This window comes from Stegastes partitus, unplaced genomic scaffold (assembly GCF_000690725.1).
Source record: "Stegastes partitus isolate 25-593 unplaced genomic scaffold, Stegastes_partitus-1.0.2 Scaffold1091, whole genome shotgun sequence".
Taxonomy (NCBI): Eukaryota; Metazoa; Chordata; class Actinopteri; family Pomacentridae; genus Stegastes; species Stegastes partitus.
This window is the reverse complement of record NW_007578822.1, coordinates 230925-256645: the sequence shown is the minus strand read 5'-3', so window position 1 is coordinate 256645 and position 25721 is coordinate 230925. Positions and strand designations below refer to the sequence as shown.

Below are 25721 nucleotides of genomic sequence, written 5' to 3'. Positions count from 1 at the left end.
CAGACAGTGGTAGAGTCGCTGAGTGAGCAGGGCGAGGTGCTGAGACCGGTTCAGTCCCAACACGGAGTCCAAAAACCCGGACCGACACGACAACACCATCGCATGGAACTGTGGGAAACGGAGGAGAAGAGGAGGACGATGACATGACCGTAAATACTGTACAACGTTCAGACTGCGCCCCCTGGTGGTCAACACAGGAAATGCATTTCATTACAGACTGACGGAAACTTTCAGGTTTTAGCTCCCAAATTTGTTAAATATTCGTGTGAATTATTATTGTAAATAAACTATTTCTGGACCAGAAACAAACATCAGAGATCACAGAGGCGCTCGTAGGAATGAATAAAGTTCTGGTTGATCCGTATAAGAACACAAAGTGTAAATGAGGATTGAGGGCTTTAAAGCAGATGTTTGCTGGTATCAGAATTAAGAAAATGCAGATTTCGCTGCTGAACCTGATTTGGAATTGTTTTCTGAAGCAACATGAGATGAAGTAACGCTTCTAACATGTGGGTTTTAAATTCTAGAAAACTGTGAGGTTGCATGTATTTAAGTAAAACAAAGAAGAGATAAAGTAGAGCAAGCAGTTCACATCTTTCACCACCAGATGTCAGCAGTCGAGCTGATTTGATATTTACTGCAGACGACAACGTTCAGTGTGTGTCCGAGTGATTATTGGTTTAAACCCCCTTAAACAGAAACCACACGAGCGTGAGTGTGTGCGACGGACGTACGATGTGCAGGAAGTCCAGGGCGGTGGCGGTGTGCAGATCCCAGTTCAGCTTGTCCAGGATGATCCTCTCCATCCTCAGGATCTCTGACGGAGAACAGCCACAGCTGCTGGAGTCGGCCAGCTCTCTCAGAGAGGGAACACACTGAAACAACACAATACAGTATATTTATAATGGAGGAAAAAAAACACTCAAACGCATGTGTGACCCCAACTGTACTGTCACAAGGAAGGAAATCTAGCTTTATAGCACCTTATTATATATACAGAGGATAATCAGAGTGTTCAACTGGGAAAAGTAAAACATTAAAACATGTAAAAGGTTAAAAAAAAAAACTAAAAAAAAAAACTGGAGAATAAAATAAAATTTAAAAAATCGAAATCACCGCAAACAAGCTGAAAAAAGACAGACAGATATTTAGATTCGGTATTCATTCCTTTGGGCATTTATTACCAGTAGCCCACATGTTTTAAGAATAAAACAGGAAAACAAACAAACAAAAATAAATAAATAAAAATAAAGATATAAATAAGGAAACAAAAAACTAATAAATTAAAAAACAAAAAATCCAAAAAATAAATAAGGAAACCAAACTATAAGGAACGTCCCCCCAAAATAAGGAAATAAAATAAAATAAAATAAAATAAAATAAAATAAGGAAACCAAAAAAGTAAGAAATGTGCAAACTAAATATATAGACTAGATAAATTTGGCTAAAGTGGCAAAAAAAACACTAAAGCCAACAAAAATTAAACATGTAAAAGACAAAGTAGATCAAATTAAGTGAAAAAAAAAAAAAAAAAAAACAAGTTTAATGAAAGTACAGTTTGGATTAAAGTTTACTAAATAAAACTCCTTGATTAGAAGCATTTAATTAATAAAGCCTGCATGATGATCCGTTAATGTTTCTGTTAAATGGCAGCTGCTGTGTTTGTTGTGTTTGTTGTTTGTTGTGTTTGTTGTGTTTGTTGCATTTGTTGTGTTGCGTTCACCTCGTCCTCCTCGCAGGTCTTGGCAGCCAGGAAGAAGCAGGCGATGGCGATGCAGCGCAGGTACTTTGGACGGGCCTGAAACGATCCGATCGATCAGTGAATCAATAGAGATCAATAAATGTTGACAGACGGTTTTACAGCAGTGAGCTGCAGGAGGAGACGTGACGTCGCTGCTATGAGCTAATATGTGAAGAAAACCTTCAGTTCACGATGTGGCGCTTTGATCACAACAGTTTAACGTGTCGACGGCGCCGTTTAGTCCATTTAGTCCGTTTAGTCCATTTTCTGGTTTTGTCCAAACTCACTGAATTGAGTGAAACTTAATGGAACCGAAGCTTCATGAATGTTTTTAGCGATGGCTGCTCTTCCTGCTATTACAAGACAAAGAAAAAAAGAAAAAGAAAAGAAAAGTCGCGCAGAACTAACACTTAACATTTATCTATAATGACTATTATTATTTCTATCCTCGTCTTTATGGTTTTGTTCTGGTTGGCGTGGCGTTTTTGGTGCTTTTATTATCTGATCTGGTGATTTATTTTGAAAATCTTAAGTCTGTCCTGTCTGTAAAACGCTTTGTTTTGAAAAGGTGTTACATAAGTAAAGTTATTATTATTATTTGAGTCATTCTATGTGAAATTATCACATTTATAGGGAAAAAAAACTGCTCAACAATCTCTTTTTATAGCATAAAATATACATACTTTAAAGATATTTGTGAAATTTTCGCTTCATACATTAAATACTTTGCAAGATAATCAAACGTATTGATCAGCAGGTTTTCTTGCACATTAAAGTTTGAAACTTGAGGCTGTTTGAACGACAACATCTGAGGAACTATTAAAGACAGAAACCTGAAACCTTCACTCTTATTTCTCATCATGTCATCGATTCAGAATCTGTAATACTGGTCAAATAGATCAAACAATCTGTGAGTACGGGGGAGTTGAAATATGAAAAAAGAAAAGCTGAAGCCGTCATGAAAAGTCCCGTCTCTGAGCTCAAATGAACAAAAGGTCACAATAACACCAAACTGAACATGTAGAATATCAGGAATCAATAAAAATGATGAGAAATAAACGTGAACATTTCAGGTTTTTATCTTTAATAGATCCTGAGTCATTCAAACGTAGCTTCAGCCTACATTTTATTTCCATTACTGTTCTCTTTACAGCTTGCGTTTAACTTGTATTTGTTGAGCAGTTTATGTTTGAATCAAGAATTCAGTTTGTTTCAGCTTGTAGGAAGAACACAAGGCATGAAGATCAAATACTTTGACGTACTGTAACTCCACCATCACCCACCACAGCCTCACCCTAACCTACTTCTGACCCTCAGTTTCCCAACATGTCCTCACTTCCAAGGTCGAACACTCAATACTTGTTATCAGAAACACACAGAGTTCAGCTCCTGATAATCCTGGAACATTTTCTTCCTCGGGCTGCTTCCTGTCGGCGTGTCGGGACGTTGTCTGGACGTCCAGAGCTCAAACTTCCTGCTGCTGCTTAAACGCAGCTGGATGCAACATCTGGTCACCATGAAACCAGGATGAGTCTCCCCCTGCTAACATCTGATCAACCTCCGCTAAACAAACTTTAAAGAGCAGATTTCAGTGACGAACATTCAAACCAAAACCTTCATGGTTTAAATTATAGATCCTCCGGCTTATCTGGGGAAAACCTTAATTAGTTTTTGTTTGTTTTTTGTATTAACACAGTGTCTCTAATAGCCAGTGGACACAGATGCATCATGTTGAAGCTATCGTTACGGGACATTTAATTTATTATCATGCACAAAAACTTTAGGTAGAAAACTGAAACCTGAATCCTGATCACTCCATGTCGGCAGTTTTAATTTCAGGTCCGTTTAAATAAATTTGAAATAACTGTTCCTGAAAAAAACTGTTTTAATGGAACATTTTGACTTTATTTACCATTTAGATGAGAGTCATACGGAGGATTAGCCGTTAGTTTGAGGAAAAACAACGACTTTTCCTGTAATATATGAAAATGTAAAAGGACTTTTGGGGCTCCCAAAGACGTCAACAACTCTTAACACACTAGATTTCTGATAAATTATGTCCATCAGTGAGCCTGTATAGCTCAATAGGTTGAGCAGTGGACCTTTGGGTTGGAAGATTGTTGGCTCACATCCCACCTTCCCCTAATTTCTTTCACTGCCTCACAAGCTCCGGTTTTGTGGACTCCAGTAGCCAAGCAATGACAGTTCAGATTCACGACTGTGTTTTTGTGCAATGACAATAAAGAAAGTCTACACGGTAATCTCATACATCAACATGAAGACTAACAGGTGTGTAAGTCGACCTCGCTGACTGAATGCTAAGCTAGTATTGTTCTACTCACTGTAACATATGCTAGCTAGCTTGACTTTCTCACTGATTCACGTTATTTTTATGTCAGGGATTGAAATATCATTGCTAATAAACTTATAGGCTCTAGCTGTTGCTCTGGGGTCGTAGCAGAAGATGTCTACATGTTGTGTTGACATTGAAAAGAAAAGAACAACCGCATCGTTCTCAAGGTAGGCGTCGTTTAATAACGTTTCTCTGATTCTGACATGAAGCTAAAGCAGAGGTGGAGTTAATACTTCCTGTTTATTAACGTTCTTAATGCATTAAAGCAGCTCTGTTCAGGCTGGGTTAGCCGGTGTCGTTTCCGTACCTTGATGGGAGCGAGGAAGCGGTCCAGGATGCTAACGGCTAACACCAGGGTCTCCGGGTACAGCTTCAACCTGCAGTGGAGCTCCGTCAGCCAGCGCACGGCTTCGTCCCGCTGGGCCGGGGAGATGTCTGTATCCTGCAGACAAGCGGAGGAGACGGTTGAATGTGTCGTCAGTGAATGTGTCGTCAGTGAAACCTCCTGAACCATCTGATGGATGTTCTGACTCCACACAAGCTGATGTTAGTTTATTTATGACTTTGACACGGACAACGGTGTAAATATTTTGTGCTGTTTTCATGAAATTATCAGCGTGCTGTCACAAGACAACGAGGATGATGACGATGAGGAAACATGTTCTCAGGATAATCACACACTCCAGTTTGGGTTTCAGTTTAAGCACAACTGTGACAAGAGGAATCCTCCCACACAAAGCAACAGGACAAAGTAAAAGCCTCTCTTCTCTATTTAAGACCGCAGTCCTGTTCCAGGGCAACACTTGGCCTGGTTTCCATTCAGGGCCAAACGGGGTTAGACGGGACTTAGGCACCCGACGGAACACAATCACCTAGTTTCAGACGTTCGGCGAGGATCAGCTTTTGTGCCTCGACGTGTTTCCCCAAACGAGACGAACACGATCTACTTAAACCTGCCACCGGATCAGAAACATCCCAGGAACTCATCAGCGGCGGCTCAGCGCTGACGAAGGGAGTTTCACGACAACCACAGCTTTGTAGTTTGTAAACAGTTTTCCTGGGAACAGAAATATCTTGACGTCGGTCTACAGCACAACTATTAGCGTTACCGCATGAACACAGCCCACAGGTTCTCCTCAAATACAGAGAACACGGTTTCTGCATAAACCTGTAATAAAAACAGAAAATCAAGGAAGTTCTGTGACGTTACGACACTTCGTTTGCAGTCAGGCTCGACGTAGGTTTCACGATTTCACAGATTTGCGTCAGAAATGATAACTGACTGAATAAAAGGTCGGAAGATGTGACTAAAATTGCCATAAAATACTAAATTTTGCTAGAAAAGGGGGTGGGGAAGTCATTTAAAAGGTTCATTTCAAACTCAACTACAGAATTATTTCAACAAAAAAAACGACTTCCTTGAACGACACGAGGCTCTGTGTTGAATCCAGATGTTGGAATCAGTACATTTTAAGCTTTCTGTTACATTAAATTCTGTTTTTATTTGTAAACATTTCTGAGATCTCTGCATACAACACAACTGGGGAAAGTGGAAATCTCATCTGCGACGCTCACAGCACCAATAAACGGCAACTAAAAACCCAAACCTGCCCAAAAACCCTGTCAAAGCACAGACGTCACTGTCAAGTATGGACGTAATGTTGATCTGTGTGTGAAAGTGGTTGAAGACAGACTATTGTTAGAGCCTCCAGAAGCTGCTGTTGGTGCTGAATTACCAAACAGTCCCACGGGTTTGCAAAACCGCAGATCGGTTACAGAACTGGTGCAGAGGTGGAAAAACTTAAAGCAAAAGTGTGCTCATGAAACTTCATTTTCTGGCCTCGCAGCACCGAAACGCGCCGATATTTTCTAGCAAAGACAAACCTCTCCGATTGGCCGCGGAGCTGGAATGTGTGTCGCTGGACTGCCGGCAGAAGGCCACAGGTCGGAGAGCAACTGACCCGGTTGGCCAGCTAACCCGCAACCTGACACCGTTTGGCTCCTCGGCTCGCCACCGTCCAAACTAAAAACAACTGGCCTAATTCCAACCTGTTTCCACTGCTGCGCCAAAAACACAAGATCTGCCAACGGCTCAGCAAAGCAACGCAGACACCCGAAGCCTTCAGCAGTCGGTACGCTTCTAAACAGGGTGTTCATCCTCAGAACCATCCTCAGAACCATTCTCACCTCCCTTTAAGCTTTTCTTTTGCTTTTCGTTATTGAATCATGATCAATAGAAGTTTTTTGACCAGAACTTACAAAACACTTTAACGTCAAAGTAGAGATTTCAACAATCAGTTAGTTGGAGATCATCCTGGGTCATATCAGTATAAAGACTCCTGTATCTGTCCAGTCACCGGTGAATCGGTACTCCTGGATAGAAATACAAAACCCTTCTTCAGAAAATGGAATAAAAAGTGCACATGTGTAAATCTGCCTCGAGCATCACCCTTAACGGACCAGTGAGGCGACCTGGACGCCTACAACTCCCTCTGAAGGAATCTGTTTTCACTCTGACATGAGTATTTTTCATTTTTCTGGCAAATCCTTGTCAAAAAAAGTCTAATTATATTAACAATGATTCAACGGTAACAAGATGGACTTCTACCAACTTCCACCGGCTGTCAACATCAACGCTGCTACAGCTGAAATGTGCAACCAGAACCAAGTTTCCAAAATAATTCCTAATCGTATTCAGACCACTTTGGCTTTGTGGTTTAACAAATAACGGTGTCATGGAGTTTTATTTCGGCGTCAGTGCTCTGGACAGATCACCTGAAGGAATGCTTCCACACCAGAGTATCTGGAAGCTCCTCCACCTTCCACCACGTCCGTCTCAGGACTAATCGTGCGTGACTTATTCGGTCTGGATGCCTCTTGTGCTGCAAAATGCATCATCGACCTTCCAGCCACGAGCTTTTGCAGATCGCAGGAAAACATTTCACACAAGTTGAAGACATTTTGGCAAATAAAGCGAAGCTAATTTCCTCAACGACAACCTGGTTCCTGTGTCACAAAGAGCTGAACCGTGGAGCTAGCTCACCTGAATCAAACTGCTTCTTTACAAATGTCATCAGTTGAACCCGACATGGCCAAAAGTCCGCAAGACAGGCGCCTTCAGATTTGTACATGCGATGGGATGTTGCTTTGTTTTGGACGGTTTGTACCAAATACAGATGTCCAGTCGTACACCAGGACTCCTCTTTACCCCCTTTACATGCTTCTCTGTTGTTAACGTTCCCGGGAAACATCCTCTACAGTCATTTAGATTTACTAATATCTCATCAGAACTGCTCTTACAGGGAAGCAAACATCTTCCAGAGTCCAATCATATGGATTTCCAGGTAAAGGAAGATCATTTCCTGGTCGTCTTGCTCACTAACAGTTGTCCTGACTTGAGGATCCCGGCCCTCTTTGCAGTGTTTGCATTAGCCGTGTATTTTTTCCAGCAGCAACGCTGCCGTTGTTGTTGTTTATCTGCCTCTGACAAGACAAACGGCCTCCTTGACCTCTTGCACCAGTTTTACATGCCTGCAAACTCAGCCAGAGGCGCTGATAAGTAATACTGGCTGCCTCTTTGTTCACTGCTTTTTATTGGCCTCTGCGTTATCAGCTTCAAACGACAGACGATCCCTTCGAGGTCCAGACTGAGACACTTCATTTACATGTAAAAGTATCCGTCAGGTCGCACTGGACTTGAGACTCCTAAAGTCTTGGTTTGGGGACTCAAAGACAAACAGAAATGATCCTCCTGCTAATGTCATTGTGAACCACAACGTTTAAAAACTGTACAAATGGAGCAAATAATGAAAAATATCTGCAAAATAAGGCAACTTTTAGCTGAATACAGTAAAATATGGAGCGGAAAAAGCAGAATTGTATGGTGACATATTGTACAAGAATGAATTACCAGCATGTTTTTATGCTTTTGGACATTATGCACACGTTTTGCCTGCAAATTATTAGAATTTTCTTTGATTTTACTCTAAATTACATGGGGATAATCTGTAAAATGACAAATAAAATATTCTAATTAATATTTTAATTAATATACATAATTTGCTTTTAGATAACAGCCAATTTCTGGATTTTTTTCCGATTTAAACTTGTGCAACTTTACGATCAAATATTTTAAACGAGTGAAATACCATCGTAAAAGGAAAACAAATATCCTGGGTGGACATATTTTGTGTCGTCTCTGTCCTGCAGGTTTTTCTGGTTCTGCAGCTCGCTGACCTTCACAGTGTTTATTCTTCTCTTCTGTGATCCTGCTCTACCACCACCACTCACTTTGTACATTTAGACTTTTTTCTTTACAAAACAGGAAAAATCTGTAGAAAAAAAACTAAACAAAAACAGTTCAAACTTGAAGGGAAGCTGAGCTGCTGCTGCAGTAAAACACTCCAGTATAAAAGTGTAATAAATGAAAAGATAAACACAAAACCACACGGAGGACGACGTTTTTATCGCCCGTCTCGGTAGAATAATCTCTATTATGGTGACTTAGAACACAAATACTGAGTTAAATATGTGACCAGCTAACTTTGGAGCACCGATCAGGAAAAGATGGTTGAAAAATTCTGCTTTTTTTATTGATTTATTTGTGAGTTTATGTCTGGCTTTTGTTTAAATCTCACCTCTTCCTAGACTTGTTTATCCTCCTGCTCTTGTTTTTTTCCTCACTGCAGAGTAATATTAACAAGCTGTTGCACAAGACTCTCCATTTCCATCTGTTTCCCAATAAAATCACACGAGATGCTGCTCTGCTCCCTGATTTCTCCCCTTTCACGTTTTGCAATGCGGATTTATTTCCTGATCTCTTGTTGTGTGCGTGCCTGAGATTAAACAGAACAACAGCAGCAACGTTTCCTCTTGTTGATGCAACTCGATTTCAAAATCTTTTTGGATTTCAAACTCCTGTACTGTGATCCCGGATTAAAGCGCTTCGACGCCAAATACTTTTGCGCCCGCCGTGCAAACAAAACAAAACAACGCCCAGGCAATCTGCAGCGCGTGGTGTTGTGTTACCGTGACGACCGCTGCATCGCTCTTTGGGCGTATATCAAGTCCGGTATCAGCACCTCGAGACAACGGAGTCCGATTTTCTTACGTAAACAAGATCAGAGGGCAAGAATGAAAGCACGAGAGCAGAGAGGAACAACAAACCCCCGCCGGCAGGTAAAAAGTCCGGCTGTGACACGGCGCTGGAAGGAACGTTACCACGGAAACAACATCCATCACAGTGTCACGGTCATACAGGGGGAGTCGCTCATGACCCGACTGACCGTTTAAAGGACGATGCCGCCAATTTAAACTCTAGAAGAGAAAGAAATATAAGTTCTACAAGTTTTAAAAAAAGGGAGAGAATCTCCATAATTACTAATACTGCAGAGTTTTAGCAACAATATCTGCATTAGCTAGGCTCAGTGTGCAGCTTTAATGTGGTTATTCTACATAATGAATAATGCTGTAGGGTGATACTACACCCGTCAAGCACAGCAGCATATCCATAATATAGAATTTATGTAGAGTTTAATCCCTAAAGTGCATCATGCAGGAATAAATAACACTTCAGGGTCTTTACTGCAGTGTTTAGTCTTGTTAGTCCACATAATCTTCATTTAATTATGCTAGAATTAGTAGATTATATATTCAAATAACAATGTAAACTTGTGTATATTATTGTTAATATTAATAATAATAATAAAGGTATATAATAGTTTACTGGAAGGCGCTTTAATGCAGCAGCTGCTCCTTCAGATAAGCTCTATGAAACTATTTGATCTGGTTTTTGTTGCATGTCTGCGGTCGTACTGAATTTGTTTTCTAATCTGAAAAACCACCTTCATTGATCACTTGGATTTGATAAACTAAATTAATTCACAATACCTTTAATAACTTCTGGAGTTTTGTTGCTAATATTCAGCTGAACCAAAAAAAAAAATGTGCTGGCGTTAAAAAAAAAAGCTGAAATCTGCTTAAAACAAGGTAATAATTAAGCTGACATTGTTTGGTGGAAATGAAAGCGCCTGAGAGCGACAGACTGAAGCTACGAAGTCGCTCTGCAGCTACCTGAGATCACCTGAGGACGTGAACGGGCTGAAACCAGCTGATGAACTTGTGACATCATGCGTCTCCGCAGGTACAAACTGGGCGAGACCAGCTGATGTTATGAAACGAAACCTTTCAGCCGAGCGCGTTCGCTGACTCACCCGCTTCCTGATTACCTGCTGCCTCCCGATCGCAGGCCGTCTGCTGTCACGTCTGACAGCAGCTCATAAAAACAATCGCTCCAACAAGTCGGCTTCTTCTAATCGATGTGTAAATAATCAAAACTCTCATCAGCTGTCAGGTGTGTGACTTCAGGGCTCGCTCCTATTTATCTGCTAATCTGGTTGAATTTCAAGTGACAGCTTTTAGCGTTTAAACATCAACAACTGGTGCAGATCCTAAACGCATAAACGCTCGGGTCTGAGTTTCAGTATGACAGAGATTCAGCAAAACAGCAGCTTGATCGGCTAAATGTTTGGGGGTTTATTTGCCCTTAAATTCTTCTGTGATCCACAATAAAGCTGAGGACACACATCAGCTGTTTGTCTTCACCTCTGTCTGGTCTGATTGTGGCTTTAAAATAATAATTTTATCACTTTAGTGCAGCAGTTTAGGACCAACTGTAAACATATATGAGGCTCGTTTCTGTCACCGTTTCACATTCGCTTTGTGGTTCAACAGACACAGGAATGTTATATTTAAACTTAAGATGCATATTAAACACTCTGTGAACTTTTGAACTAACCTTAGGGGATAAATAAAGTTACTTGGATTGAAGTGAATATTTTTCAAATGAGTGACATGTCTGTACACGTCTGTACATGTCCAGAGACAATCAAAGCTTATCTCAGCCTGGCTAGTTTCCCATTAACGGTAAAACCACAGTCTTACATAAACTGACAGACCCGTGTGGATCAACATGTCGACAACTTGTCCCTGATACAGTTAGCAAAACGGATTCATGTAAAAACTACAGCTTAACACCGTGTTGAGGGACTCCTGGCTTCCTCGAGTGTCAACAACAACAACATAAATAAGTTAAATTAAACCTGAATTATCACATATTGAACTAGGATACAGCCGATCATACTGCTGTCGCTCTGTATGTTTGCTGTGATGCCGTTTGGTTGTTTTACTACCTGAGAACGAGGACAAGAAGAAAACATTTAACTATTTTTGATGCTGTTGGCTGACGTCTAAGCCGACCAGGAAACCCTGAGGTGGACGCAGCTTTTGTTTCATGTGAAAACATTGTTCATCTAAACTGCCGAATGTAATCTGACTCTTCAACAGCTTTCAGTGCTTCGACGCTGCAGCTACATCTCTAACAGCTACAAGCGATACTTTAATCCATTTCTAAAGAAACAAACAAGTCCAGCTTCTTTCTTTCCTCCTCTTTGACAGTAAACTGAATATCTTGTGGGTTGTGGACAAAACTCTGATCAACGCTTTTACAATTTTCTGACGTTTTACGGAGCAAACAACTGCCTGATTAACGGAGACACAGCAGGTGAACAGCAGCAGCTCTCAGGAGGCTTCCAGGTCAGAATTAAACTGCGGGTCGCTCGTGTTTTGGAGTTCAGAGCCCAAAACTGAAGAGTTATGATGCAGTTCTTGGCGTCTCGTGTGAGTTGATCAAAGCAGCAGAACATCGGCTCCAACAGACGCCGATAGCTGAGAAATGAAACTCATTCTGTGCCGACACGCTGTTAAACTTCATTTTAAACGCTTCGTCCTCTTTCCAAACCTCAGCTTTGGTCACAAAGACTCAGAAGCTGCAAAGACTCAACGACTGCAAACACTCAGCAACAAGGACGCAGGTTTTTCTGTTTCCTAATATTTTGTAGAGACACTCGTTTGTAAATTAGGGACATAAACACACCAAGAGAAGTCGGTTATTGTCACTGTTGAGATGTAGTCTGTCAGTCGGTGAGCTGTCCAGGTGCAACGCTCACCTGTGAGGAGGGCTTCTTTGGCACGTAGACCTTCCACATCTTGGCTTCCCTAGAGGCTGCCTTCTCCAGAAGAAAAGACAGCCTCTGGCGTCCCCAGGGTTCGGTGAACTTCATTCTGTCCTCCCCGGGTTGAGCCTACCTCCCCACTGGATACAGCTACCTGCAGGGAAACCCGGCACGTCAGAACACCTCAGCTCAAGACTTTTGTTTCACAGATTACACAGTAGAAACACATTTTCCTGCAGTGGACGTCTTATTTACGCAGGATAATGTGTGTTTAAAGACGTCTTTGCATCTCCATGTTGCAGGAGACAGCTGTGCAGCTCCACCGGCGATGATAAATGCAAATCTTCCTTCAAACGTGTGAGGAGCTGAGAGGACTGAGAGGCGAGCGTGATGCTGTAGGATGTTTTCGTGGATGACGTTTCCTGAAGGTGGCAAATCCAGACCAGCTGGAGTGATAAACGGCAGTTTTTTGTTCCCTAAAATGAAGAAACATCTTTGTGCACGTGTTTAGAAATAGTGCTTAGTTAAACCACAGAGTTCTGTTTCGCCCTCACGAGACCTGAGAGGGTAAAACTGTTAGAAGAAAAAAGGGAAATAAACATTAAATACCATATGCGAATGAAAATGAATCTCAAAATGTCCCTTTATCCCTTTAATTTTATGTCATTTTTGCACTAACATGATGAAATCCTTCAATATATGAGGGGCTTTATTTGGATTAAGCAAAAACAAACGGTCCTGTCTGGATGTTCAGGCCGCTACCAGGTCTCAGCTGATGTAAACAGAGGTTTAGAATAGAAAAGTAGAAAAAAAAAAAGCCACAGCACAGCATCTTGTATTTAGCTCCTCTTATCTCCCGATTCCGAGACGCGAAGGTTCAGGTGGTTATCAGCCGCTGCTCCACCTGATGTAACGGGATGTAATGATTGCGTGATACAGGAAGTGTGTTGCCATGGATACGGCGAGTAGTACATGAAGGACCATGACAGAGATGTGCAACGATTAGTCACTTAAAGAAGAAACCGGACTGCTTCTGTTGGAAATTACCATCAAGTGCATGTCAAAGGAGGATATTCTCGCTAATAGATGTGTAGAAATATACAATCATAGAGGCTTAAATATAAAGATGGCTGTTATGTAAGAGAGTGAAAACACTAATAATAAACTGTGCTGGTGATGTATGCGTACAGGAAAAGGCCAAACATGGTTAGATGTTGTAGTTCAGGAAATAAATGGTCAGTGTGTGATCATATTTGTCATATTTGGTGGTAAACTAAATAAATGTCTGAAGCAAAACAAGACATTTAAATGCCACCTTGAAAGATGGGACCTTTTACGATTTATTATCATTCATAGACAACATATTTAATGGAAAAAGAGAGAATAATGGACAATAGAGCGAATTATTATGGAAAATTCCTGAACAAAAGCTGAAACAAACAAGCAGAATTTAGCTTTTGCTGCTTTTCTGTGCTGTTGGTAATGGAATAAACAAAAGTTGACCTGTCAGATGCCATATTTGTTTATTTGAGGCACTAATATGGTTAAAGATTATTTAAATAAATCCCACAATAACAAACTTTAGGCTCGCTGTGACCCTGTGATCATCACAATGGGCTGCTAAGTGGATGAGTTAGCCTAGAGCCCGGCTAACTGTATTAGCATCAGTCACCGTCTAATGAGTGGCAACAGTGAAACCGAAATGACTCCTCGCTTGATGGGAAAGCACCGGGAGGCTCCACCGGTTCGGGAAGCACCGGGCCTCCAGAAGCAGGTGCATTACCGAACCTTTTCTCGCTCCCTCGGGCCCGACTATTCCCCGGAGCGGAGCTAATCTGACAGCCTAGCGTCTGTACGGCGTCGCTAGCGACTAGCTAGCTAACATGACGTCGCGCACAAATAAGAGCAAGTTTAACGACTGAAGTGTTTAAAAACGTTGTTCGCTGTTGTTGTTTTATTAAAAATTTAATTAAAGACAGCAAAGGTGTGTTTATGGAGGGTTTTTCTTTCGCTAACGACCCAGTGAGGACATTTAAATGGCTGAGTCATATCCAGCAAGTAGACGGAGCCCGCGGAGCCTTACCTCCCCTGCGAAGCGGAGACAACCACAGTTGGGTTTCATCCGGTCCACTCGATCCGAGGATAAAGAAAGGGGGTGAAATCGGGCAGCCGGGCCTCGCTTTAGTCGTCCATCGTGGCTTCCATTAGGCCGAGTGTTGGGGAAAAAGGGGCTGTTATAAAAAATATATAAAAATAAAAGAACGGAATATAGACGGAGACGTCTACTTCCGAGGAGGGGACTCGGGGGGAAGAGCGAGAGGCAGTCTCCGCCCACCTGCGAGCAGAACGGGAGCATAAAACAATCGTACCCTACATTCATTAAAAACAAGAAAAATCTTAATCATGTATTCATCATAAATTCATAACAATATCTCCACTGAAAGTAAACTAACAGCTTAGGTAATTACCCAAATCATTTCTTATGTTTCTGTAATGGTTAATACACCAGCATGTAGGAGCTCTCTACCCAAATTATATATATTTTTAATGCTAAAATCTAATTATTATTGCTATCCATGAATTTTCAAATTTATTTCAAATAAATTTTATTTGATATTTAATTTTTTTATAATAAGGTAAAAACGTCCACATGAATCTAAACGCGGAGACAAAATTCTAGAGAAAATCTGATTTTGTTTCTTTACGTATTTAGCTGAGAAGTCACTATTTTTCATCCAAACAGGTCTTATTTGGTCATATTTGACGTATTATTTCAGTTTCTATCTCTCTGTTTCTCTATATATAAATATGTGACCACCTCAGGTTGATTTAACAGATTATTCTTCTAAAATGTGTCTCGTATCACCATACATACTCTGTTTCACATTTTAAAAAGCACAGCATTCAGCCAAACAGCAAAACAAATACATAAAATACACATTGTCATGCAGTGCGTCGCTTTGTTCAGCCCCTTCAGGCCTGAGTCTCCACAGGAACGCTGGAGCCGACTTTAGAGCCAATACTGTGATTTAACAGTCTGACAGACAACAGAGATGAAAAGAGTTCTGCAGTCTGTTCAGTCTGAGCCTGTGGGATTCTAAATGTTCTGTTTGATGGCCAAAACTGATATTCTAAAAATAAAATAAGAGATGTAACATTAATACCTGCCAGAGACAGAACTCTCCGTCAGTATATGCTGCTGATGCGTAGCAGAGAAGACTCCATTCTGCACAACATCCTGTATTATGTATAATATGGGTTAAAGAAAACAAATGCAGGCTGCACTTTGGTACAAATACACTCCTGTGATAAAGCAGCATCCACATAGATGCTTGTATTAACTGGAGGAAACTTGTTCAGTTTTTTCACAGGGAGGGACACTCTCAATGGAAAACAAAACATTACTCATCACTCTGTGAATCTATCCATAAAACACTGGAGACAGGCCAAGTTAAAAGCATTTTATCACATAAAAATGCAAACCAACAGGAATCCACATTTACCACAGAAACACAGACAGCACAGCCGAGGAAAACAGGATTTCAGTAACATCTGAGCGTGAGCGTTGACTGATCTTCGTCCATCAGACGGTTTGTTCAGGAAAGCGTCCGTCTGATCTCCCTCTGTGTAAAGATGTGGGAGCCTGCAAGGGAACGGGCCAATTATGTGGTTAAAAAAGGAGAAAAGGCCACAGTTCTGTGTCTTTCTCTGGTGATTTCATGTTGCGCAGCATAAATAAAACAGTTGTGACGAGTTTGCAGAAGTAAATTGTGGATTTCTGTGTAAGTCTGACGGTGATGTCACTCACAGATCCTCCTTCAGGTGATGTGGTCGTTCCTCAGCAAAGCAGAACTTGTGAGTAATCGCTGACGTACGTGCCGACTTCTGGCAGACGGGTGTTGCTTTATTTATGAGAAACTCTTTTGTCTTTCTGGCTGTTTGTCTCAACAACATCTCACAATGACGGCAATACTACCTTTGCATATGCTAGTTAATAAAAAACAAAACACAAAAAGTCATTTCCATCTCGTAAATCAGTAACACAGCAGGATTTTTGTCACAATATTTATATTTATATTAGTTGCACTAAGTTTGATAACTTCTAATAAAGCAATGTGCAGCTTTAATATTATATTAGGTAGCTTATTCCTCTATAACACTGTAGGGTCTCACCTTAATATGTATTATAGTCATGTAAAAGTGGTATTTTATATCATTTTTGGAGGTTTATTTCAAAATATTTAATGAGTCAGGTATGATCAGAACCTTAGTAACACTCATGCTAGGTCTTGTTTGGGGACTTTTGTTCATCTTCCTTTTTACTTGACTGTCTTATCTCGTTTTTTGTTGCATGTTTGCGATCTTGCTGATTTGTTGAATTCGTTTTCTTATTCAACCTTTGTTTCACTGTAAAGCACTTTATAACTGTGTTTTCCAAAGGGGGGGTGTCCGAATTAAATTATGATATACAAACACGTGTCACAGTTTATTCTGCATTTCATTATTTAGTTGTATTATTCTGTATGCCCAGGTTTATTTTCACATTTTTAAGGTACTGGATGCTTGATTTTTTATTTATGCTTTATCAATAAATTATCTATCAAGTCAAAATGATATGCAAGGTATAAAAGCAGTGTTTACTCGTCTTCACATTAGTAAACTCTTTTTATTTCCCTGTTTTTATGAACGCAAACAGTAAAAACTGTCTGACTTTTATAATCTGACAGGCTGTCAAAAGCAATACGTAATGCTACCAGTGCGTCAAGACTCCGTGCAGCCGTCAGCCAATCAGAGCACCCCATTTTGGGCGGACTTTTTGAACGTACCAAAGAGCTGCTCGCTGATTGGCTGTTCCAAACGTCAGTCAGCGGGGGGTTCGTCTCATGTAACGTACGCTTTATTCCCCGATCCAGCGACATTTATCGACGGATTAAAGACGATCGGTGCTAAACAGAAGCGCGTTGTTCCAAATTAAATAAATAAAACCACACAAAAACAGTCGGTGCGGGCTTTAATTTGGAATGTTAGAGCCGAAAGGAGGTGAGGCTGCTCTTGAATCCGCGCCCGTGATTGGTCGAGCGCGTGTGACGTCGGCGCGAGGGCGGAACTGCTGTTGGACATCAACAAAAGAGAGAAAAAGAGAAAGACGAGAGAAGACGGGAGAGAATCCGGAGCTCAACACAACAGATATGTGGATTTAACCTGCAATAACAGGTAAACGAAACCTTTTTTAAAAGCACACCACAACAGAACTCGTTCTGTGTTTAGTGTTTGTATTAACTGAGCTACGTTCGTGTTTTGTTAAAACACATTAAAAGGCGAGAAACAGGGAAATCAAAGTAGAACGTCAACAATGGGACGTTAATGGAGCTTAAACGCTGATTTAACTTCAGCTAATGCTGCTCGAAAATGAATCTTGTGGCTATTTTTGAAAAATATTTCTCTGCAAAATTACGACAGAACTCGTACTGGAGCGTTTTAAATACTACTGAGGTGCATTTCTCAGGTCCTGCAAGGATTTAATTTCATTTAGTTGAGCTTCGTGTTTTGTTTTTTAGTGGCTGTGAATTATTTTTTTTTTAATTAAAGTGTTTTCAAGCAGTTTGCACGTCCAGCTCGTCGGTTTGTCTTCTGCTCTGTTGTTGTTGGTTTCCTCCTGAAACCGTTTTTTTTTTTCTCCTCCTGTTTTTACCTCGATTATATCCACTACGACGAACCGGAATGAGCACAAATATTCAGTTTAACACGGCAACGATGTGATCTGAGCTGTAAATACGTGTTTTTTGTGTTGTTAGTGGCGCTGTACAGTACAATTTATTAGACATTTAACGTCTGAGGAATGATTAGAAGCGGCCCCTCCCCCCGCTCCGAGGATTTAAAGCTAGCTGCTGTTAGCTTCGGCGGCTACAACCGACTAAAGCCGATAAAAAACGAAGATTTCCGTCCGTGTGGGTCGATTTATTTGTGTCCGTGTTGTTTTGGTAGTTTATTAACAGACAGAACCTTGAAAAAATTGCGAAAAACTGCCAGTTGTTTTTCGGTCAGAGGACAGAGAAGGCGTCTACCAGAGGAAACCCGACACCGGAGCCCAGCTGGGGGAAGTGGGCTGGGCTCCGAGCTGACCCCCGGTAGCACCGAGAGCAAGAGTAGGCCACAGAGGAGTAACGGCACCGACAATACGGTTCAAGACGGGTTTTCTACCAAATTATCATTATTTTAAAGACAAAACTTCCACAGAGTTTGGTGCTGCTGAGCATAATCTCTCCAGATGTGTTTTATTATTTGGTTTAAAAATAACCACAGCTATCATAATATCATAACTCCTGCTTATACAATCAGTAAATTATAAAATCGGGCAATAAATTGATCAGAGATCACCTCAGACACTCCCAAGATTATGTCATCAGGTGCTGGAGGAACTGAAACCTGCTTCAGTTTGGATCAATGTGGGTAAAAGAAGTTGGATCTGGTGCTGGTTTACACACATTTCCAAACATTTTAGGGGAATTAACGTTTGTAGAAGTGAAGTCAGGACACACCTACCAGAGGGAAAGTCCAAAACATTTCTCTCCAAAGTGAAAGTACTTGTCTTGTGTTGAACAGTGACGTAGAGCTCGTAGAAACCTCGGTGAGCGAAACAAAGGTGTGACATAAACCAAACTTTCTCTGCTTGCAGTGACAGTACTGTGGATAACATAATAGTGCCAACTGAGACATGGATGCCTTCAAGCTGATGAAGGAGCTGAGGGTGAATTATGAGCAGGAGGTTTATTATCAACCTAAAGAAACTGGACTGAGCCTCATCGAATCCTCGACACAGGTGAGAACTTGGCGATCGATCCGTCAGCGGCGGCGCTCCGAGGTTACTGCAGGTGTCCTAACCTTCAGCGTGTGTTTGTTTCCCAGGATGACAGCCGGATCTCGGCCAAGTGCAGAGATGCCAAAGTGGAGGATCTGTGGAGTCTGACCAGCTTCTTCGGTTACCGAACGCAGACCTTCGTCCTGGCTGTTAACCTGCTGGACAGGTTCCTGGCCATGATGAGGGTACGACACGCTAACACCTGACAGCAGCACACTTAACAGCGTCTGGTCACACATATCTGGCTGCTTATGGAGTAAAATATAATCATGTTGGGGACAGAGTCTTCTAGTCTTGTTAAGTAATCACATATTTCCTTAATCGGTTTCATAGCACACAGTGAAATGCTTGCTGCTGATCTTGTGATGCCCTCAGCAGCCTGACGTGACCTCCATGATGCAGCTGATGCAGCCGGGGTCATTTCAGTGCATCTCCTCCCTCTCCTCGACGGTTTCTCACTCACCTGCCCTCTCCTCCCTCAGATCCAGCCCAAGCACCTGTCCTGCGTCAGCCTCAGCTGCCTCCACATGGCGGCCAAGGTGACGGAGGAGGAGTGCAACCTGACGCCCACCGACGAGCTCATCCGCATCGGCCAGTGCAGGTTCACCGTGTCCGACCTCGGCCGCATGGAGAAGATCGTCGCCGAGAAGCTCAACTTCAAGTCCAAAGCCATCACTGCCTTAACGTTTCTGCACTTGTACCACCGGATCGCACTTTCGCACTCGACCGACAGGTGAGGCCGCCGTCACATTCCTGCCCCGCTCCTGGATTGATTTTTGTTTGGCTACGTGCAGGGACTCGCTGCGAATACATAATCCATTCCTGATTTGTGTCTAAAAGCCAACGGTACGTGCCAGGTTGTGCGGTGTTGTGATTGGTGCAGGTCGTCCACACCGCTGCTTGTTTGTCACATAGAGCGAAGTAGGGCGTCGGGCTGAAGTGCAGCGATAAGATTTGTTGTCTGCTCCACCTTGCTCTTGCATAACCCTGAGATACTGTTTGAACGGCTCAGCTGGTTCAGGATTCAACAACACACACAGTTTACACCAGTTTTGGAAATTTTTACGAGTGACTAGTTAAATTTCTTGTTCTCATTTTCTACACATTCTTAGCAAATGTTGTTTTCGAGTGAATGAGTGAAACTTTACTCGCGTGGCGCCTTTTGTAAGGTGAAGGTGATTCTGTCTGAGAAATGTTGTGTTTGTGTGTGAACAGGAAGGAGAGTCTGAGTCTGGACAAGCTGGAGGCTCAACTCAAAGCCTGTCTGTGCCGGATCTCCTTCTCTAAAGCGAAGGTAGGAATCCTCTGCAGGGGTTGGACCGGATCACAGCGGCTCACGGGTCGCCCACAAATTAGTTTCATTTGGGCAACGATGCTGATAAAAAGCTAACGTCTCTTTTCTTTTTGTGCCCGTTTAGCCGTCCATCCTGGCCTTGTCCCTCCTGAGGCAGGAGATCGAAGCCATTCAGTCGGAGGACATGCTGGAAATAGCGTATCACATCCAGAGACACCTGAAGGTACGTTGAGCACCGCGTGGCCTAGTTACACCGTCGGCAGGGAAAGTCACACCTGCCGTCACCAAAAAAAGTTTGAGGCAGCAGCAGCTCAAATCGTATTAATTTAGAGGACATGAGACTCTGACGGTTCCACAGACGTCTTGTGGTTCCTGAAAACTGGCAGTAAAAGTATCTGGGACACACGGAGCTAAATTCCACAAATATGAAAACGACAGACGGCTTTATTATCCGGCTGCAGGCGCTCGGCTGCGAGGTGAGACTCCGGTTTCTGGCTACATCGGAAGAGGGTGTGAACTCGGCGCTGAATGGGTTTGAGATGGAAATATGAATAGCAGCAGCAGTGGGCGGGTGTTTGTTTATTCTCAGCCGAGCTCGGATCCAAAACAGTTTTTATTTTTTCCTCTGTTGATGTCTGCTGTTACGTAACCTCGTGTTGTGACGGCGCCGCTTCTAGTATGTGAAAGAAACTCGAATTTAAAGCTTCTTTTTTCGATAATGTTCCAGTAAGTTGTCCTTTAGATGAGGACCGTTTTAGATCTTGGCACGTCGCCGTTGCAGTAATACCCCGACGCTGCCAAACGCTTTAAGGTTCAGGTGTTACGTGACCAGCTGCTCAGGTTTCAGGACAAATCTACAGGAGCTCTTCTAACCTGGTTTCTCTTCACCTGGGAGAGCAGCCAGGTTTCTGTTGACAGTCGCAGCGTTAAGTAATCGGACTGTTTTAAACACACCGACGTCCATCAGCGAGCGCGGCGTCGGGCCAGGCGGCTTAACTCAACGGCGTCTTTTGGTTTCAGATTGCGGATGGCGAGCTGCTGCTGTGGAGCGAGCGGGTGGCCCAGTGCCTGTCGGACTACGCCTCCCCCGAATGCAGCAAACCCAACCACCGGAGGCTGCAGTGGATCGTGTCGCGGCGGACCGCCCAGAACCTGCACAGCTACCGGAGCGTCCCCGAGCTGCCCACCATCCCCGAGGGCTGCTGGGACGAGAGCGAGAGGTCAGAAAACACCCGAGAAACACAGCGACACATTGTCACGGCAGAAACAAACAGAATAAACAACAGAAACAGCAAATATCACACGTTCAGTTGAAGGGACGGAGCGATTATCACAGCCGATGTCTGGTGATCTGTGTTTTTATTGATGGTTCAGACTCCTCTCTCTGAACCAGAGAACAACAAACACAAACCAGGAAGTTAGCTCCTCTCGCAGTGGCTAAAGCTAACAGCTAGCGGCTAAGTTAGCAGGCAGCCACAGATTAACCTGAAACAATAATTAATACTAAGATCTGGACCGTTAGTGGAAAATAAAAGTGATAAAACAGTGAAAGATGGAGAAAATAGAAACTGATCAATCTCACATAAACAGAAAAACGTCCTCATTGAACCGCTCCTGTTTCACTTATAATCACCGATTAATGAAGAAGCCGTTCAAACATCACATTTGGTGCCCATCGGTTCCTAAACATCAGCTTCTTGATCACCAACAGTAACAGCGGTGGATCGCTAATCCATGCTAACGTCGATACTCGGTGCAACTAACACGCCAAACGTGAGCAGTCAAAACAATAAACAGTCGGATTAGCGTCCATTTAAAGGCAGCAGGTAAAACACTAAACACTCCTGCTGCAGCGTGAGCAGGAATCCGACGCGCCCGATGTGTCAACACAACACAGAAGCTGATCCTGAGTCAGTGGGCAGCTCCTGCGTCTGGTGCAGGTTCAGTTAAAACCTACTGGAGCTGTTTGGTTTTGACCACTTCTTCTAGAGAGAGAAAGCAGCAGGTTGTGTTTTTTTTAAACACCGTACGCTGATCTGAGGCAACAGTGCAGCAACACTCGAGTTTCTGATGTGTCGTAACTCGGCGTCACACTCTCGGCTTGTCGGGGCCTCTCGTATCTCCCAGCAGGGCGTTATGGGATGCCTGCGAGTCACCGCTCACGTCCCACTGACACAGAAGTTTCCATGACGAAGCCTCGCCTTTACGTAACTCGTAAAACGCCCTCGATGTATAGCAAGGAAAAAAACACCAAACATGCAGGTCGTAACCAGAGATGATTAACCCGCAGAGCTGCAGCTCATTTGTTTAAACGCTTCGGTGGGAGGTCAGAGTTCAAGCAGAGAGCCATCAGGTGTTTAGAGTGGAGTCACATTTTAACCGTCACAAGTCAGAACGGAGATCAGCTGACAGTCCGAGGTGGTTTACAGAAGTTTGAAACTGCTGACTTTTCACTGTTGCCTTCATTTTCTGCTTAATCACGTGAGTTCTTTGTCCCAGTCTGGCAGAAAAGCAAAGTTTAGGAAATATCTAATCTTCTAGTCACTATTAATCCGTAGATTTCTGACTTCTTTAAAGTGTGCCACAACTTAAACCTTCGTTTTCTGTTCGGACACGATCAGTAAAAACAAAAAACGTCAACACTTAGTTTTCTGCTGAACCGGTCAAACCGCGTTTCTACATAAATGAGGAGGTTTTGCAGTTATTTTCAGCAGCGATTCAGGTAGTTATTAATAGGTGAAACGCTGGAAAACTGGTGGAACTGGACTTTTTTTCTGCTTAATTTTGTTTTCAAAACGCTGGAGAACGTTCTGCTGCACCATCCTGCTGTAAAGACTGTCTTTAATCAGAGTCTCAGGAGGATGCAGTGATGTTGTCCTGGTAAAATAGTGTAATAAATGTTTAAAAAGCAAACTAAAAAACAGCACAACACGTGCAAATGTTGTAAATGTGATCTTTGTGGAGCTTTTACTAAAATAAGCGAGCAGTCGTGTCTTCAAGTCTTCATCAAAACATGCTGAATGTCAGCCTGAAGGTTGTTGATCCTTCAAAACAAAAAGCAGATTTAATAATAAATAGTAGGAGGACTGTGCCCGACGTGAACAGTCCAGAGCCGGTGAGTCAGAGCAGACCTCACCTGAACCTGCGTCACTCCTCAGACTTCACCTGAACACACCTGCCTGAGACATTTGTTCTGACAACAAACACGCCTGAGTTGCTTCATGTCGAGTCATCGGGAGCCTCCTGCTTTCTCAGTTTTATTTGGAGAATCAAAATTTGTAGTTTTTGTGGTGCAACTCGTCAAACCTGCTCCAGCTGTTTTATTTTTGTGATCAAATATGTTATATTAAAACTATTCTACATGTTTAGTTTTGTATTTTTGTGACCTGCAGCTACATGTGGTTCAGTAAACATCCCTGGTTGACTTCTGCGTTCGCATATTTTCTATTTTCATGATGGCTTGATCGTCGTCATATTTCAGAGATTATTTGATCTACTTGTCCAACATTACAGATTCTGAATCGATGACATGATGAGAAATAAGAGTGAAAATTTCAGGTTTTTATCTTTCATACTTCCTGAGATATTGTTGTTCCAAAATTTAAATGTGATTGAAAAACCCTGCTGATAGTGGGTCTACGGGCGATTTTAGCATCGATACATGACGCTAAAACTGCACATATCTTTATAAACATCCACGTTTAATGCTGTAAAAGTTTCAGGTGGATCAGAGGTCAATGCTGCTGTCAGTATCTGTGTGTGACGGTGTTTCCTGTTTGTCTACAGCGAGGACTCCTCCGAGGACGTCATGAGCTCCGGTGAAGAATCTCTCAGCAGCTCTTTGGGCAGCGACGCCGAAGGGCCCTTCTTCCCTCTTCACCTCCGTCGCCAAAAGCACCGCCAGTACCTCCACACCTGAAGCCTTCGCCGCTGCCGCCTCCGCCCGCCTCCCCACCACCACCACCACCATCCACCACCCCGTCCTCCCCTTCATCTTTTAATTTATTACGGAATAAGCTCCGGCGCTGGCGGAGGTTCGCACAACGACGACCGGCGCCGACTCCTCCCGGTAGATTCGTTTAGTTCGGCGCATGTGGAAGGCGTCACATTCCAGGATTTAAAGGACGTACACGTGATGTTTTGGTCTTCAAGGTGCTGAGCTAGCAGACGCTGGGGGGGAACAACCAACCAACCGGGTGCTCGTCCGTCAGATCAGCCCGTTCGTCCTGTTTATTTAATAGAGCGTTTTTGACTGTTATTAATCCAAGACTGTTGGAGTTTACTTTGGTGCCCGGCAGCCGAGAGCAGCGGCGCTCGTTGTTTTCACCACTCAGCTCATTGACGAGCGCGGCGGCTCTCGGCTCTCGTGGCAAACGTTTAATTTGCACACTTTGTTTTTTTTTCTAATATAACTTCAAGTGTTAAACGGTGGAACCAGAGCGTCGGAGTTTGTGACGCCACCGAGTGTTCAGATAAAACAAAAAAAAAAAACATTAACGAGTGCGTGTTTGTGGACGTGTGTGTACGTATGATCCTGGTTTAAATATAAGAAGTTGCCAACTTTAGGATGTAGCTTGACTTAGACGAGAAAACACAAAAAGTCTGTGGTGTTGTGAAAGAATGTCGAAGTAAATAATGCCGACCGAGTGTCAAAAAAAAAAGTCTAAAAACCACAAAAATGTTGATACAAAAACATGTAAAACTGTAAATGATGTACAAAAAACAAACAAAAAAAATCTGTTAATAGTTCTTTGTAGATACTGAGTTATTTATTCTTTTTTGTCACCTGTACTGGAAAAAGAAAATCTTATAAAAAATATTATTTTTAACCTGCTGTCTGCTGTTTTTCTTTTCTGCTTTTCGTTGTGTCTGAAAACATCATTTCCTGAAGTGAAATCATCGACTGAAGCAGCCACGGATCCGGTTTAAGGCTTAATGAAATATAAAACCAAACAATGTTTTCTTGCCTGAAGAAATCCTCTTTATCAGCCGAACACATGCGAGCAGATCTGACTCGAAGGAGCTCAGCTTGTATTTCCTCTAAACACTTGTTCCTCCTGGTATCAGATTTGACAAATATTATGTCTACTGTGATCGGCTGCCAGCCGATAAATGAATCAATTTCTATACACCAAAGATAAAGGTCAAAGTATTTCTGATGGTTGATCATAGATATAATATTCATCCTTCCAGTAGTGTGTTAGATGTTTATCAGTTGATCAAATAATTCACCCAAAACATGAGTTTAAAAAGCATGTTTTCTTTTTTTTTTAAAAAAGGGGCAAAATTACCCAATTTATTCAAGTCAGAAACCTGAAAGAACAAAACTGTCAGACTTCCCAAGTCCAGGAATGAACCGTACCTTCCAGAACAAAACAAGAAAAGCCACCAATGAGCTCAGAATGGTCGTATTTAATCTGTACGTCAACCACAAGAATGAAACTGTCCAAACTTTCGTGCTC

At 42.4% G+C, this 25721-nt stretch overlaps 2 protein-coding genes across 2 annotated transcripts in view; one reads left to right on the top strand and one right to left on the bottom strand.

Annotated features, from left to right (window-relative positions):
- Nucleotides 1-14427, bottom strand: part of ccni (cyclin I) — a 20555-nt gene extending 6128 nt beyond the window's left edge. The window contains exons 1-6 of the mRNA XM_008295959.1: nucleotides 14190-14427; nucleotides 12101-12260; nucleotides 4402-4536; nucleotides 1724-1798; nucleotides 735-875; nucleotides 1-108 (exon numbers count right to left, since the gene is read on the bottom strand). The exon at nucleotides 1-108 is cut by the window's left edge and continues 7 nt beyond it. Coding sequence (XP_008294181.1) covers nucleotides 1-108; nucleotides 735-875; nucleotides 1724-1798; nucleotides 4402-4536; nucleotides 12101-12214 — 573 coding nt within the window. The 5' untranslated portion in view covers nucleotides 12215-12260; nucleotides 14190-14427. The remainder of the gene's footprint in view (nucleotides 109-734; nucleotides 876-1723; nucleotides 1799-4401; nucleotides 4537-12100; nucleotides 12261-14189) is intronic.
- Nucleotides 14428-17237: 2810 nt separating this feature from the next.
- Nucleotides 17238-25088, top strand: ccng2 (cyclin G2). Its single transcript, XM_008295958.1, has 8 exons — nucleotides 17238-17320; nucleotides 18783-18926; nucleotides 19013-19150; nucleotides 19448-19698; nucleotides 20181-20259; nucleotides 20384-20482; nucleotides 21280-21479; nucleotides 24046-25088. Exons 2-8 carry the CDS (start codon nucleotides 18822-18824, stop codon nucleotides 24176-24178), a joined length of 1005 nt encoding a protein of 334 aa, XP_008294180.1. The 5' UTR covers nucleotides 17238-17320; nucleotides 18783-18821; the 3' UTR covers nucleotides 24179-25088.
- Nucleotides 25089-25721: the final 633 nt, after the last annotated feature.

What these genes read in the sequence shown, in the direction of transcription:
- ccng2 (XM_008295958.1), top strand. Translation starts at nt 18,822, where the DNA reads ATGGATGCCTTCAAGCTGATGAAGGAGCTGAGGGTGAATTATGAGCAG. An exon ending in GGTTCCTGGCCATGATGAGG is followed by an intron (nt 19,151 to 19,447) that starts GTACGACACGCT and finishes CTCCTCCCTCAG; the next exon opens with ATCCAGCCCAAGCACCTGTC. An exon ending in ACATCCAGAGACACCTGAAG is followed by an intron (nt 20,483 to 21,279) that starts GTACGTTGAGCA and finishes TTTTGGTTTCAG; the next exon opens with ATTGCGGATGGCGAGCTGCT.